This window comes from Haliaeetus leucocephalus, unplaced genomic scaffold, assembly GCF_000737465.1.
Source record: "Haliaeetus leucocephalus isolate CR32 unplaced genomic scaffold, Haliaeetus_leucocephalus-4.0 Scaffold517, whole genome shotgun sequence".
Classification (NCBI taxonomy): domain Eukaryota; kingdom Metazoa; phylum Chordata; class Aves; order Accipitriformes; family Accipitridae; genus Haliaeetus; species Haliaeetus leucocephalus.
This window is the reverse complement of record NW_010972953.1, coordinates 7,127,026-7,143,072: the sequence shown is the minus strand read 5'-3', so window position 1 is coordinate 7,143,072 and position 16,047 is coordinate 7,127,026. Positions and strand designations below refer to the sequence as shown.

The following is a 16,047-nucleotide window of genomic DNA, read 5'->3' as shown; positions in this document are numbered from 1 at the left end:
TTTCCAAGTCTCCTGTTCACAGCCCAGAGAGGTTATTGTAGCTGCGGTGTAAGGTCCCTTTCCAGTGAGCAGGCTCCCACATACAACACGCCACCCAGAGCTAGGCATGGCTACTAGCAGACTTGGTGTCACCTTCTCCAGGCTGCTCAGGGGACTCCTGCTTACATGGCTCTTCCTCAGAGCATCCCTCCAGTGCCGTATTCAGCTGGTTTATACCAGCTATGTCTGTGCTGTCAGATGCATCAGTTCACCCTCTCTGAAGCAAAGTAGATGTGGTTCTGGGGAAAATGTGCTCCAGGGACAGCCCCCCGCAGGCAGCATGGATCAAGCTCTTCTCCATCCCAATCTCTCCCAGCAGACTGGGTGCCTACAAGCTCTCCCCTATACCCTCCCACTGGGTTTTAAAACACACAGCACATGTCCTCAGCATTGGGCTACAGAAACATCACACTGTGACAAATCTATCATTGTGACCTGAGAAACCACTACAAAACCAAGAATATTTCAAAAAAGCTCAGAAAAGAGCCATGCTGAGAGCTGTTTGGACCCTGGAGGAACCCCTCTGAGCAGTGGGACATGAGCTGCTCATTCCCACTGGGCCAGGAGATGAGAATCTGCCTGTGGGATGGGTGCCCTTAGCAATATGGATGTAGACACTGTGACAAATTCATTTCATTGCTTATCCCATAAGCGTGAGCTGACATTGAGCTGCCCTTTCATGCTGCTTCTCTTTCATTCATTGCTCAACACCTCATGTCTTGACATCTCTCACTCATCCCTTTTCTTGCCCTGATGTCCTCTTTTTGACTTAAACCTAAAAACTCACCTACAGTGGAAAGCAAAATAGAAGAGCAAGGAAGAGCAGAGAGGAAAAGGTGAAAGAAAAAAAATGGAAATAATCATGGCATAGTCATAAGAGCAATGTCGTGGTTTAATCCCAGCCAGAAACTAAGCACCACGCAGCCACCTGCTCATTCGTCCCCCGTCCCAGTGGGATGGGGAGGAGAATTGGAAAGAAAAGTAAAACTCGTGGGTTGAGATATGAACAGTTTAATAACTAAAATAAAATAATAACAATAGTAATAATACAAATATAATAGCAATAATAATAATTGTAATGAAAAAGAATAGAACAAAAAGAGAGAAATTAGACCCAAGAGGAGACAAGTGATGCACAATGCAATTGCTCACCACCCAGTGTCCAACACCCGAGCAGTGATCCACCCCCACCCCAGCCAGCTCCCTCCAGTTTATATACTGAGCACGACATTCTCTGGTATGGAATATCCCGTTGGCCACTTTTGGGTCAGCTGTCCTGGCCATGGTCCCTCCCAGCTTCTTGTACACCTGCTTGCTGGCAGAGCATGGGAAACTGAAAAATCCTTAACTTAGGATAAGCACTACTTAGCAACAACTAAAACATCAGTGTGTTATCAACATTATTCTCACACTAAATCCAAAACACACTGTACCAGCTACTAAGAAGAAAATTAACTCTATCCCAGCCAAAACCAGGACAAGCAAAAAGCTAGAAAGATAAAGAAAGGGGAAGGAAAAGCAGAGCAGGGGACCACAGCTGTGGGATGGAGATGGGGAAAGATGTGCAGAAAAAGTGTGGAAAACTTCAGTCAGGGAAATGTGGAAATAGAAGAGGAAAGGAAAAGGCCAGCCTTTTCCCCAGACTGGGGAAAGGCAGTCATCCATCAGTGAATGTAGAGGAGCAATCAACAGTGCAGTACCCCACAACTTGAGAAAATGTGATGGTGTGGACTGGGTCACACACTCCCTGCACGCAGCAGGCACACAGCTAATGCTTCACCAAACAGCGGGTGCCCAGGTGGGCACAGCAGCACAGTGAGGTCTGAAAGTTTCCTACAGGTGCGACCAGCCCAGAGAGCATGATAGCAGCCTGCCATGCACTAGACAGGACTTTTTAGCAGAGCATTTCCCCCATTAACTCAGACATCTTCAGCCCCACTGGCCCAGACTGGCTGATTCCTTCTTTGTTCACAATTTCCATTTGCTTTATCAGTCACTGATTTTGCTGGTCTCCTTCACATCCTGTCCCTCTGAGCTCCTTGGCTGTGCTTCCCCTCTGCTGGTATGTCTAGGAAAGAAGCTCAGGGTCTCAGGCATTTCTGCTCTATCAGTCATTTCAACACCATCTCCTAGTGAGCTTCCCCAGGGACACAGTGACAATGCAGAGCTGAACTGCTCCAGCACAGGCAAAAGAGATGCTCAAGGACACTTCAGAGGCCAAGTACCATGTGTCAACTTCTGTCAGGTCTTGTAGGGACTGACTTCTTACCTGCACCAGGGCTGAGGTATGAGGAACAGTGTGGCTCCCTGATCGCATCTCTGCTCAAGACTCTTCATCTTAGAGGCTGGACAACAAACATGGTGACGGAGCCATTCCCACCTGACATTACCCCATGGAGGGCAGAGAGCAAAGACACTTTTTGATGACTGAAGAAACCACATTTTTAAATTAAGACTCCAGCCCTTCACTTAAACTATGACACATGTGCACATCATCACACCGTCCCCCATGGGCTTGGAGCAGAAGCCGCCTCTCGTACCACTCCTGCAGCTTTACCTGGGAGCAGAATGGTTAGCTAATTAGCCTGGCATGCACACGGCTGCATCGCGGGAAGGTTTGGCTTTGGGGCTGATCCCAGCACCAAGGTGCCGATGGGAAGGCGAGCCCCACCCTTCGGACCGGGATAATATTTTTCTAATGCCTTGCACTGGTTGGCTTTTGTTTTGCTGAGCTGTTGCTATGCACCTGAGGCTGCGCAAGGGAAGTCGGCTCTCCAGAGGAAACAACACTGGCAAAAAGTCACCAAATCATTGTTCTGGCTGCTTTCTGTGTCATGAACAAACACATGAATCTGCACTTGTTTATCGGGAGGCACAAGGGCAGGATTTTGCCGGTTATCCGCAGAGGTGATTTGTCTATTGGACCTGCTAGTCTCAGTGGCAGCAGTTAGCCCCCAAAACAAAACCAGGAAGAGACTAAGTGTTCCCATACAACTTCCAGCACAATCAGCAGCCCTCCTAGAAAGCGCCTTTTAAACAAGAAATGGGAGAGGGAAAAAACAATTAGCACCAGAGACTTTATTAAAAAAAAAAAAAAGAAGACAATTCTTCCATTAATCAGACCCTTATCAGCAGCAAGGTGATATAAAGCCAGGGTTTAATTGGAACTGAGAAAATGTGTTTGTGCTGGTGTGGAGAGCCTTGTCTATGCGAGCAGGAATGTGGCCTGCATCCTGTTTTCTTTACCAATGGGGGAGGAATCCACTCCGCGATTCCTTGAAAGGCTGCGGCGTGTTTTCCACCAGCTCCATGCTGGGTTTGTGAATTAGGTTCCTGCTTCTTAGCATCCTGGAGAGCAGCTTTGTGCTCAAAGGGATCCCAAAACACTGGCTATGTTTTGTAGGAAAAGAATGCCATCCTTCCATTGATAGCAGCAGGTGCCTCGGCACCTGGCACCCGCCGTCCCTTCATGCTCCATTCCATTCCCCTGCTGTCTGTGAACAGAAGGACAATTCCCAAAGCAGGGAGATATGAGATCCCAGTGTTGGTTTACTCACTGCCCACTGCCCCCACTATTCACCTGTGCCTTTGTAAAGGGCAAGACAGGCAAAACTTGATTTGTAAAGGGCATGGGAGTCAAAGAGGAAGCCCAGTGTGGGTTGTGCTCCATCCTTCAAGAGGTGAGCAGTTGCCTGGGGGTGCTGAGTGCCCTCAGCTCTCAGGGAGATCAAGAAAAGGCAGCATGCATGGGATGCTCCTCCAGTCCATCTGCTCCTGTTACCCCATGAGGTACCTTTGAAGGGCACTTGATCATTGCCTTCTTCATGGTAAATACTCAGGGATGGTGTTCAACCTCTGTCAGCTCCTTAGCTCCATCCCCAGCACCAGGAAGGGCCTCTCTGATTCACCCAGGCCTTTCCCCTCCACCAGGGGTGCTTTCTGCTTCATTACCTCTATCCCTTTTTAGCACAGCACTCAACTACTTCATCCCATGGTGCTGTTGGGTGCTTTGCTGAACTTTCACCCTGTTTCAATACCATGGCATTAAATGTTAGGCTATCTTTAACACCAGGATACATAAAATCTATAAACACCTTTTCTCCTCTTCCCAGCCCCAACCTCTCAAAAAGGGAATTGCAGTCATGCCTCCAACCTGCTTTTTGTCAGTGCAGTTACTCCCGGGATGAAGAGCCCCAGCCCAAATTCAACAGCCTTTTCTGCACCAAAACTCTAGTCGGCTTGGATGGAGATGTCACCTGCACAAACTTCTTAGGACTCTCCTTGGAGCACTGGCCACACAAGTATGAAGTTTGGCTTTCCTAGGCAGGAGTGGGAATGTCACCCAAGAGCAAGTTTGCAGAAGTGTGGCAAATTCACCCAGCGTTGCAGCCCAGCATAATTAAGCAGCATTCTTATTCACGTCATCTCCTGGCTTGGCATAGGTTTTATTATAGTCATTACAAAGACAGATATTACTTTTGGATTGACTCACTTGATGGGTTGATCAGCACTTTATTGTAGCCTCCAGTTATAGCACTTTTTATGGCATCCAGAAGAACTTAACCATTAGCACACTATTAGGAAGAACACTGGCAGCTGATTAAGTTGCTGAAGGTCAAAGACATTTTTCTTAATTGCTCCATGTGTGCTCCCTCCTCCTCCCCCTCCAACAGAGCTGGAGGGAGATCATTCTGTTTTAATAATAAAGTCACAGAGGCATACCTCGTATTTGCCATCAAATCTCCAGGGAGGGGGTTATTCACCATTTCAGATCTTGTCTAAACTGTTATGGTCTTGTGGCTGAAATGAAGTCTTGGAGGTTTTCATAGCATGTATTGAAAACTACAAACCCCCCCCCCCCAAAACATCAGGGTGACTTATTGAATTGGTTAACACATATTGCAAATAATGTGCTATTAGTCTCATAATAAAATGAATGCACGGCTATGCTCAAGGGAGATCTCTGTCTTTGGGAGGAAAGGGAATATGATTTCCCAGCCTCTGTAGACTCTCACAACTCCTAGGTATATTGCCAGAACAACCCCGTCACAGACAAGGGATCCCAGAGTTCATGGAAGTCTTTCTGATCAGCTTTGTCATTCTTTCCTTTGGAATGCAGCACTTCAGGTGTTTTCCTGTTAATTCACAAGGGAAAGCTGTTCAGCAAGGTGTTCATACCCTGTCCTCTGGACTACACCAACTACACACTGAGCTGTACTTCCAGCATGCTCCAGATGCGCTACAGGAATGACCATTTCCAGCACAGATGCTTTAACAGAGCCAGTAGCATCCTCCCTCCCCCTCACCAACAAAACTGGAGAAAAAGAGTTTGTTTCAATCAGAAAACAAGCTGTCTTCCCCTCTGTGCTCCTCGTCTAGGCAGCATGCACCCTCTGGGATCACAGCAGACGGTGAAAGGGAGGATACCCCTCCGCTACACTGCTTCCAAAGAAATCCACACTGTGAGCCTGGGAGAGCAACCACCAGCCTTGTGCTCCTGGAGAGGGTGCACATCCAGTGATGGGACGTGGCTCTGCTGACTGCTGGCTTTGGCTGCAGGGTGAGTTGAAGGCTTCAGCTCCCTTCTCATACAGTGTGTGGCTAAGGGTGTTCACACCTTCCATGCTTCACCAAGCTCCTTGTGGGATCACGGATATACTTACCTGGAGCTCATTGCCAGGGTGGGGCATGAGCCTGTATTCGTTACTCAGAACAGCTAACGAATACAGTTTTAAACTGTGTGATTACTTAATCTGACTGTGCCCATTTAAATCTACTGCTTCAACCTCCACCCTCTCAAAAGCCTCCTGTTGTCACCTGAGATGAGAAACAAAAATCACTAGAAGCCATTTCTATGGTAAATTCCACCTGCAAAATCTCGATGGTCTTGTTGGCCTCCCACATTTCAGACTCTCAGCCAGACGTTTAGCTGCTCACAGGGCTTCATCTTTCAGCTCCCGACTCATCTGACCCAGCTGAAATCACTAAACCATCAGAAACCTCCTCCCTCACTTCTCCTGAACTGAATTTCTACCAGCTCAGTTTTCCCACTGGGTTTAGTCTGGCATCAGAGTCAATGCTAGAGGATAAAGGGGGGATGAGGACCAAAGGGTGCAGATTTGCCCTGTTGAAGGTTGTTAAGTCAACCTTGTCACTTCAAGAAGCTTTTCCCTCAGGGAGGTCAGTGAAACCATCTCGCCTTTGCAGGGCAATCTGGTGGAGCAGTGCTTTGAAGAGGAACACGTGTTTCCTTTTAACAAGGGAGTGCCTGTAAGGTCTCCTCAAAGGTCTTGGAGAAGTTAGATGAGTGAGAGACACACGGTTTCTCATCAGTGAGCAGGTGTGAGGTTGAGGAAAGGACTTCAAACAGGTTCATAGGCTGTATAATGTTCCCGCTGTGTGTCAGAGGAAGGTTTGACAGATGGAGATGTGCTTCACCCAACAGTTTCATGCCAGCTCTGCCTGCCTCAGCTTTCCTACCAATCCCCTCTTAAAGGAAGTGATTAAGGGTTAAACTTGAGACCTAGCTCCCATGGGAGGAATTTCAGTGTTTTGTACTTCACTGTTGCCTGGATCAGATAAAACAGGTTGTGGTCAGTTAGTGTGATGTCCAGACCTGGGTGTGACATCCAAAGAGCCCATGGCTTTTCTTGCCCCACAGCTAGGAGATCCTGAAGATGTGGGATGCAGCTGACGGCAGAGAGCTCACCAGCCTGTGGCAGAAGGCATGAATTATGGAGCTTACATCCACTGTAGATCCACTTGTTCCCCACTCCAGCTAGCTCAAGACAACCAGTCAAGTCAATAATCTTCATACCCAAGGATACTGGGGCTAGAGACAAGATTTAGCAAATTTAAACACAGAAGTTTAATCAAGCCTTCTATTTCCTTGGCTAGAACTACCCGTGGACACATGCCGTATCCTGCCATAGTCTGACAGGTGCAAGCCAAACCACATGGTTGCACCCTGGCCATGGCCAAGATGACTGGAGAACCTCTCAGTGGTGGAGAACACTGAGAAGCTTCCATTCCATTGAATTACATTATTCTAACCTTGGCATTACAGCACAAGTGCTCACAGGAGGTATTTCCCAGAGAGACCTTTTGCAGAATATCTTCCTCAGTGCTGTGTAGCTTCAGCTTTAGTCACCTGCAGGAGTGAAAGATTTCTGTAATAGATTGAATCCTATAGATAGAGACGTAGCTACTGGAGAGGCCACTGGTACTGTCTGGGGGGTCTGTACCGCTGGACCATATTCAACCTCCACAGGGCCCCTGATCTTGTAGCTCAGGCCACAGGTGCTGAAATCAAAGGCACACGGACCAGCTGATGACCCATGGCAAAGTATGACCCTGCACCCATTATTCAGTGTCCCTTCCCCTCCTGTTACACCCTAGGTCTTATTTCATAAGGCCCGGCTCTTCTGCAGGGTGATCCAAACCAAAACAGTGCAAAATTACAAAATGCCAGGCAGGAAAATCTTATAGCAAAGCAGGTATCTGCCATGGACAGCTGCTTCTTTCCATCAAAGCATCAACGTGCTGGCCTTGAAAAGGCATCCACCCAAATAGCCCTCACTCAAAGCATCCTTCTATTTTTATGTCAACACATCTTCTCCCAAGCAGAACCTATCAGTTCAACAAATACGAGACGTGAACAAAGTCCCATCAAAAAAAATATTGCCTAACCTGATGAGGACAGAACTGTCCCATAGTGCAGAAGGAAAGTTAGCTGCCTATGGGCCATCTAGAAAGGGCCCTTGTTCAGGAACTCCTGCTGCAGAAAAAAATGCCAGAATCACATGCAGGGCACAAGAGATCCACTTTTATGGGAACTGTCAATCATAAAAAAGACTGCTCAATCAAAATGTTGTATCTTAGAAAAGACACCCTATCACTTATACTTTAGAACTGGCTTTGGAAGTTGCCTGCTTTCCTGGATTTTCCTCTTAATTAAAGTTTTGTTATTCTGTTCTTTCCTGTTACATGTGAGAATTTATAAAATATGCCTCCAACCAGCTTCAGCTAATCTTCACCACTGAATTCAATAACCTCAGAATAAGCACAGTCCTGTCTTCTCCCTTTGCACCCTAATTAAGGTGCTCTTAAACATCTCCCTTCTCTTCTTCCCTTGGGTGATACCTAATTAGCTCTTGCAATTAAAACTGTACCCGAAGGACTGGGCTTTGCACAGATGTTGGCATTGTTCCAGGCAACACCATTGGGTTACTGCCAGGCTCAGGTTGCTCCTCAGCACTTGGTGGCCTTATAGAAGATCCTAGCAAGGAGGTCTTCCGAGATTTTGTGATCAGGGCCTTGGGGGACTTTTCTGGATGTCTGGCCTGTGGTATTTTTAAACTGTTTTTCCAGAGAAGTTGACTTCCAGTATTTCCTTCTGTAGCATTCACCGGTGAGTCCAAAGGTTCCCCGAGTGAATGTGGATAGCCTGCCCTGGAAGATTTTCCATCATTCAGCCCTGTGTCAAATTTTCCTCTGTCCATTGATCTTAGGGCCAGGAAAAAAAAACAAAAACAAAAACAAAAAAACAACAACAAAACACAACCCACCCACAAATGGATTAGTTCAAATTTTCTCTTTCCCTGTTTGGATGTCTCGCTTCAAGCCCACATACTGTAGCAGGGTTGGAGAGCATTTCTTGTGGTCCCACCTCCAGCAAATGTGATGCTCCCCTTGTGCTATTACCCTCGCAGCTGGCTGGGCCTCGAGCTGCCCGAGCAGGGATGCTTTATTCTCTGAGACCGAGGGCTGACTAAGCTCATAGTTCTGTGATTTAAGAAAGACAAATAAAAGGCTGGGCCCACAGCTGACTCAATAGATGTTCCAGATGATGGTGAAATCTTTCCTGGGAAATGTATGAATTTTCAACAGCCCTCAGCTTCCTCATTCACACCACCTGAAATCAGTCCAAGCAGGACACTATGGAAATTATCCCAAACAGGCAAAATTTGCAGGCCTGTTCTGGAACAAGTTTGAGCAGAAGAGGGGAGAATTGCACCTTAGATATTATACATAGGAAATTTGCAGGTTTTCAGGGTATCTTTTTTTCCCTTTTACCTGTAATTCAAAGTCCTTTTTATCATGGACCTTTATCATTAAAGTATAGAAACTATGTCTTCTTGTCGTAGAAACATCTGGAGGACCCTGATTTTCCAACACTTTAACTCCAAGTCACAGGGTGGAGGCTTGGCCATGAGAGATGCAGCTCAGCCAAGAAAGCTGGGCAGTAGGAAAGGATGGGGCTGTAGGTCTCTGAATTACTGTTCCCAGGAAGCAGCCATTGAAACCCACGAAGAAGTCCTATGGTTTCTGGGTATGCAGTAAGCATAGTGCTAGCTATTACATTAATGTTTCTTTTTTATTCCCTTCTCATAGTTATGCTATGAGATTCACTGAGTTAACTACACCAGAATAATCAATGGCCTGGTCTTCAGGCAAAGACCATCAAATGGATGATGGCTATTTAACTGTACTTTTTAAAAAAATAAATAAATTAAAACAATCAGCAAAACTCAGATCTAAAAGTTGGTGGGTGTGGGAGAGGGTGTGTGGTTGCTCTGTCCCTGTGATGCCAACACCCACTGTTCCCCAACTTTTGAGGAAAAGGACTCAGCCGTGGGAAAACAGGATCCCTTGGCACAAGGATTCAAGCTGGTCTCAGCATCCACAGCCCTAAGCACAATAAGTTGGTGATAATTTCACATCTATGTTCCCACAGACATCTAGAAAGGAACGAGGTATTTATTTTAACTTAAGGAATGTTTAAGCCAGCTAGATGGATTCACTTTGAACTGAAATTTGAACCATTCACAAGACTACACAGCCTCCCAATTCTCACCCAGCTCTGCTGTCCCACTCACTTTCACAGTGCTTTTGGCCATCTGGATTTCTTTCATTTCATCCACCACCTCCCAGCCATCAAATAAGGAAGAAAAATGTATTGACTTTTATTATTATTTATTAAAAATTAAATTTTGCAAATTACTGTCTAAAAAAGTCAATAGATTTAAATAAATATACAGATTTCAGGATGCTACATATGGTATGTGTGCAATAAGTCACTTAAAGAGGAGACATTATACACACAAGGAGATATACATAGTACTTTACAGCAGTAGTTTTATTTTAAATTACTAGGCTCACATTAAACCATGTGCAAAGTTTCCTCTGGAACAAATCCTTTCAGGATTTTTTTTTTTCAGAATGACTCAAACCTTCAGAAGGTCAAATATAGAAAAGATTCTCTGCAGCTTTGGGGACCAAATGATTAGTCTGCTGTTTCATTTACAATACAATCAATTGGTCTCATTTTTTCCCCCTCTAGGGCTTAAAGCATAATCAAGGGAGTATTTTGTATGTCCAATGGGACTACATTTGCAACAGCCACAGATTTTGGTCCACCACCAACTTCAAGCAGCCTTTTTAAATGCCTCATGTAATACTGGATTGGGCAGCAAGGGGGATCCAACAGTGGTTCCAGGAGAGCAATTGTTTGTCTGCACTAATCAGATGACAGCTGCAGCCACGATTTATAATAGAAGTTCATCTGCCCAGGCAAACAAAAGTGCATTTGTGATACAGCTCCAGAGCCTTCAGACTGTGTTTGCCTGCAAGATTGGTTTCTAGGTCCTGGGCTCAGTATTTTTTCCAAATTATTCCTTCCTTCCTCTGGGCCAGCAGCACCGTGCTGCTCCATAGCTGTGGAAGCTGCCATGATTCTGGCATGGGTTTAAATCCCAGCCTTTCTTCTAAAGCTATGCAGGCAGTGGTGTGCTCTCTTCTTACCAATCCTTTCCTCCACATCAATCCCACCTGCCTGCCCCCTGCCTAATGCATTCTCTATTCAGGTTACACTTCTCATAGTGACATGCTATCCATATACTGGTCATTTATTATACAGAGCCTGACTCAGAGACCTGATCTAAGCGAAGCAGCAAGCAAGCCTTTGTGTGCTATTTTCCCACCACCCATCTTCTCTGCCCCTAGCCTCTCCTTTCAGGCAGAGCTGAAAGAAAGCTGGGATATTAGGTTAAGAGCTGGAAGTACTCTACCCCACTAAGGGTATGTCCAAGGAGATGAGACAGATTCACAGCACTGAACTCATCCAGACTAGCAGCTCGGCTCTGCCTCGGACCCAGCGGGGCTCCCTCCCCCAGGCTACATGGAGCTGCATGCACGGGGCTCCTGCTGAAACACAGCTCCACTTCAGCCTCCCCACCCCTGCCACTGCTGTGCCTGATAGCAGGGGTCATGCTCAGATTTGATGCAAGCTCCAGTGTAAGCAAGCTATCCTCCACCTAAACAAGAGCCACTTAAGGATGGCTCTTCAGTGAATTTCTCAGCCAAAGAATGCCACTGACTACTCCGTTGGCTTTCCGGCTTCTAGATGATATATATTTTTTAATAAAAACTGGGAGCTGTTTTACCATGGGAGTCTCATTCATACGCACATCGCACTGTCTGCCAAGTAAGAGAAAAAAGTGCAAAGGTGGGCTCACGCTAGAGGCAGTTTATCCCCATCTACAGTGACCAGCCAAACCACCTCTGAATGGGGCCAAGCTGGAACCATGCTCAAACACGGCTCAAGGGCAGAGCAGACCAGGCAGTGACACGGGCTCAGTGCTGCCAGGTCCAGCACTGCATAGAGCTGTCTGGTTTGCGAGAGATTCAACTGCCCTGCGCGGGCTGACCCTCTGCCTAGGACTCCAGTGCAGAGTTAAGCTAGTACTCCTCCAGCAAGACCCTTGCCTGATCCAAAAAGGCACAATTCAGCTCCACGACACATCAATGACTGTATAGAGAGACAGTTTTCCCTTTACAACAGTCTCTGGAGTGCATGCAGTACTGGTTCACGCAACAGGAGCATGGAGACTTCCACTTCTTCCCCCTTCCACTCATGGCCTTTCCTTCAGCTCTAAGTACCCACAGCGGAGTTAGTGGCACCCACGGGACTCCAAATTCTTCTGGTGAACTTGGTATGCACCTGCTTCTTATCTCTTCTTCTTCTAGATGTTTTTCTCCCAAGGCAAAACTGTTGGCTATGCATTCCTCCGAGAACGGTGCTGATGTTTGCTGAACCGCAGACTGGAGACGGCAAGATCCCTGTAAACAGAAGAGACACAATATTCATTCTCCAGTCCATTTTCCTACTACTCAGCAACAGCCCATATTATGATATTTGTCTACCCCTCGCCAAGATTTATTGTGAGGCAGAAGAGGGGGGAAGGAAGAAGGGGAATTTCTAGCTGCAGCTGTATTAAGCCACAGCGGAGATCCATCTAGCCCAATATCCTCTTTCCACCAGTGGCCGGTGGCAGAGGATTCAAGGAGTCCTGCAGCAGGGCATGACCCAAGTGATGCTTTCCCAGATCTGCCTTGCAGAAAGTGTTCCCATTGCATCTGATTTAACTGCCACCAGGAGACCAACCCTCCGTCAGTTTGCCAGCTCCCTTTAACTCATTTACACTTCTGGAGTCCGCATTTTTTTTCCAGCAGGGAGTTCCGCAACTCACTGATGTGATGTGAGAAAAGCTGTCTCCTTTGGTCCAAAGTTGCTGCCCAATCAATCATTTTCCTACATGATGCTGTCCCTTCCCCCGCTTCTTGTACATTGCCCATTTGCCTGTCCCATATCAGAGGAATTTCCCAGTCCAATCAAGAATTACATTTTATGTAATATTCCTCCAGTTTTGGAAGGACACAAGCAACCCTGGTTCCCTCAGCTGTTAGCCTTCAATTCTACAGAAAGCAGAAATAGTCAAGTATACTCATTTACAAGGAGACAAGAGGGAGAAGTCAGGTCAAATCCAAGTGGTAACTGCAGTCTGGGGTCACAACCGCAGATCTTAAAGTGCTTATGAGGGATGTTCAGAGTGGGTTTAAGTGGCATGCTCACCTGAGAGCTCTCAGCAGGCCATGATGGGAAGGCCTCATGCCAGCGGTCTGCAGAGATTTCACTGATGCTCCAGAGCTCACTGGGAGCTTCAGATTCTGGAGATACCTAATGAGCAAGAGGAGACGCATGAACGACTCACGTCCAACCATGCTGTGGTAAGTACCAGGGGGAGTGTTGCTCTAACATCACCAGTGACAGACTAAGACAGTTGAATGCATGTTTTTGAAGGGTTAATTGCAGCTATTTGAGAGCTATTCATAGCTCACTTTTACTGCTATCCTCTTCTGTCAGACCTCACTCTATTCACAGTCATATTTAATGATTGGGGATTTTAGCTATTGCCTTGCTATGAAATTAATGACAGATCTCTACAATGACTTTGCTCCCCACCTCCCCACAGTGTAAGCACTCCTCTATGCTGCTGGCTGAAGTGAGACAACTGAGAGCCCATGTGCACTATAAAAAGAGATGGCTACAGAAGATATTTGACTTCTGGGTCCCAGCTCACAGTGGTCCTAGTCTCCTGCAGCCTCTCCCACCTGAGCCATGCAAGAGACACTAGTGTCCCAAAGCTTCACACCCTCTGCTTGTTCCTCTCCCAGCATGCTGCCGGTTCCTCCCTTCCCACCAGCGCACCTAGCACTTCCTCAGCCTCCTGGCAGCAGGAGGGATGGAGGTAACATTGCTTCATATCAGCTAGTAAAGAGACTATTGTACAACAAAAACACCCTAGTGACACTTTGCCAGGGCCTCTTGGGAGGGTTATGAAAGCCACTAGACAAGTTCCAGCTGTTTGCAAAGAGCTGCGCAGACATCCCCAGGGAGGCTGTAGAGTTACTGCAGCTCCTAAGCTTTGTCTGTCTGCTTGCATCCTTGCCGAGCAACCCCCGGGGACATCCCCAGGACCCCCTCGACTTACCCAGGCTCTGCTTGGCAGAAGGTGACACAGATGTTGTCCCTCCAGTGCGAGCATTCGCACCTGCTGAGCGATCTCTTGCGCCGCCTTGGCGGGCTTCCCAAGCCATAGGGAGCGGTGTGTCTGTTAAAAACAAAAGAAATCAGCTATGCAACTTTTTATTAGCCAACAGGTTTATAACAGTGTCCTGGGAGGCAGCCAAGCCAGTGCCAGGATAATAAAAGACTCATCTACAGACATAAGGTGAAAAGGTCACTGATATGTCTAAGCCTTTAAACTCCAGCTGCTCTCCCACCTACTGTTTTCCCCACCCTACCCCTCCCAGGGAGATTGCCAGTATGTGCTGGGTTGCCAGTGGAATTTTCTCTCCTTGCAGCAGCCCAGGCACCCGTGCAAGGGTCGCCGCATGGACTAGGCGAGCTGGCTGTTCACCTGGGTGGCAAAGCACACGAGGAGCGTGGCTGCCCCAGTTCACTAGCCCCACCAGCAGCAAGTGACCAGTTTTTCAAGCACAAAGATATCAGGGCTTTCCCTCCCCCCATGGGTTTTAACACACAGGACGTAGTACAAATGAAGATGTCTTGGGGCCATAACAGGTTCTTCTGATCACAGCATGCTTTCAGAGCTGTTAGCACATTCCCGCTCCATCTTTGATCACAATCTACTCTCCCAGAGGGTTTAGGACTGGCAGTGACTGCAACTATTCTCCGAGCAAGCAGTGAGTTGTAATTGCACGTTAGCAAGCATGATTATAACCACACCTGAGTACATGTGTTTTGCTACAGTGTGATGGCTATTGGTCTGAATCTGCTCGGAAAGCAGCTCTAGCATTCTTGAGGGCAGGACTTGGCAGCCACAGGACTTGAGTGCCAGCCCACCACTGTCTCATTAACAATACTGGCAGTCAGCAGTCAGGGTTGCAGTTCGCAAGCGGGTAGAGTAACTTTCTGACTTGCAGCTATAACATCTTGGTGTTGCTTTCGGCTCACAGAGGTACAAATCTCAGAAAAAGATGAACCCGTGAGGAAGCAGCGCCCTGTGCTTTCACCCCCTTCCCCTGTGGGTAATACTGAAACTCCTGAGCAGAAGCACAGCTTGGCCCCTTCTAGATGTTGGAAAGGACTGGACTTGCAATGCTCTCCAGAGCAGGTGCTACAAGAGCCTCACAGCACTGGGACCCCTTCTCACCTTCCTCTAACCTAACCCCATCCTCGATCAGAAAGTACAGTCACTTACTCAGCAACAGAACCACCCCCCGCAGAAAGCCACATTCACTCTCACCCAGGTGTGTTGACCCAGATGATATCCAGGTGACAGAAGTAAATGCATTCCTTATCCAGCCAGCTGTTGCAGGAACATCGCTTGGTCCTCGGGTGTGCGGCCAGGTGGGACTCCAGCGGAGGATGGCCCGTACCTGCAGCAGAAGGAGGAAGGGATGAGTTGGAGGCTCGGTGCAGAGCCCTGGAATGCCCATCAGTATGTCACCTCTGCAATTACACCCCCGGTAAGGACGACAGTGGTTTCAATATGCAGGCAGTTTTGCAGGAGGTGCAGCCTTAGGGATGAGGCTGCGGGATCCTGAAGGACTTGCGCAACCCTGGCAGCAGCAGGGGCTACCCCCGAGAGCCAGGGCACCCTGCAATGCCCCCCCAGCCCGCAGCCAGCCTTCGGGCAGACCCCAGGTCACCCCCTTCAGCCCCACTCCCCCAGCCGAGGAGGCGCAGATGCGTCCCCCCGCCGGGGCAGGCACGCCCGGGGGGGGCACAGAGGCCCCCCCCGCCTCCAGCCCGAGGCTCACCATCTTCCAGGAGGGCGCAGAGGGCGAGCGCCAGCAGCACGGCGCCGGCGGGGGGGCTAGGCATGGCCGCAGGTCTCGCAGGCGTGGGGCTGGGACGGCCGGAGAGAGCTGGAGGCTTCGGGCTTTGGGGTTTTTTCTCCTTCCCGCCCCCCCCCCGGCTCTCCCGCTGCTCCTCCGTGCGCTGCTTTAGCCGGAGCCGCCGCGATGCCTGTGGAGCCGGCGGGCGCCTGGCAGGTGCTTTATAGCCCCGCCGCCGCCGCGTCACGGCCCCGCTCCGCCCCGCCGCGTGGAGCGGCCGCGGGGGGAAACAAGCGGGGAGCGGGCACGCGTGGGGGGGGTGGCGGCCCCCCGCGGGCAGACAGCCAGCCGGACGGACCGACC

At 48.4% G+C, this 16,047-nt stretch overlaps 1 protein-coding gene across 1 annotated transcript; it reads right to left on the bottom strand.

The window, feature by feature from the left end:
- Window positions 1–12,095: 12,095 nt before the first annotated feature.
- Window positions 12,096–15,730, bottom strand: EDN2 (endothelin 2). Its single transcript, XM_010576250.1, has 5 exons — window positions 15,667–15,730; window positions 15,150–15,282; window positions 13,872–13,991; window positions 12,953–13,057; window positions 12,096–12,159 (listed from the first exon to the last, which is right to left on the bottom strand). Exons 1-5 carry the CDS (start codon window positions 15,728–15,730, stop codon window positions 12,096–12,098), a joined length of 486 nt encoding a protein of 161 aa, XP_010574552.1.
- Between the last annotated feature and the right edge of the window lie 317 nt (window positions 15,731–16,047).

Bases quoted from the DNA above. Each gene is read 5' to 3' on its own strand.
- EDN2 (XM_010576250.1), bottom strand. From the start codon at position 15,730: ATGCCTAGCCCCCCCGCCGGCGCCGTGCTGCTGGCGCTCGCCCTCTGC. The intron at 13,992-15,149 runs GTGAGAGTGAAT...TGTTTTTAACAG, and splicing joins ATCTGGGTCAACACACCTGG to ACACACCGCTCCCTATGGCT. The intron at 13,058-13,871 runs GTAAGTCGAGGG...CTTGCTCATTAG, and splicing joins TTCTGCCAAGCAGAGCCTGG to GTATCTCCAGAATCTGAAGC.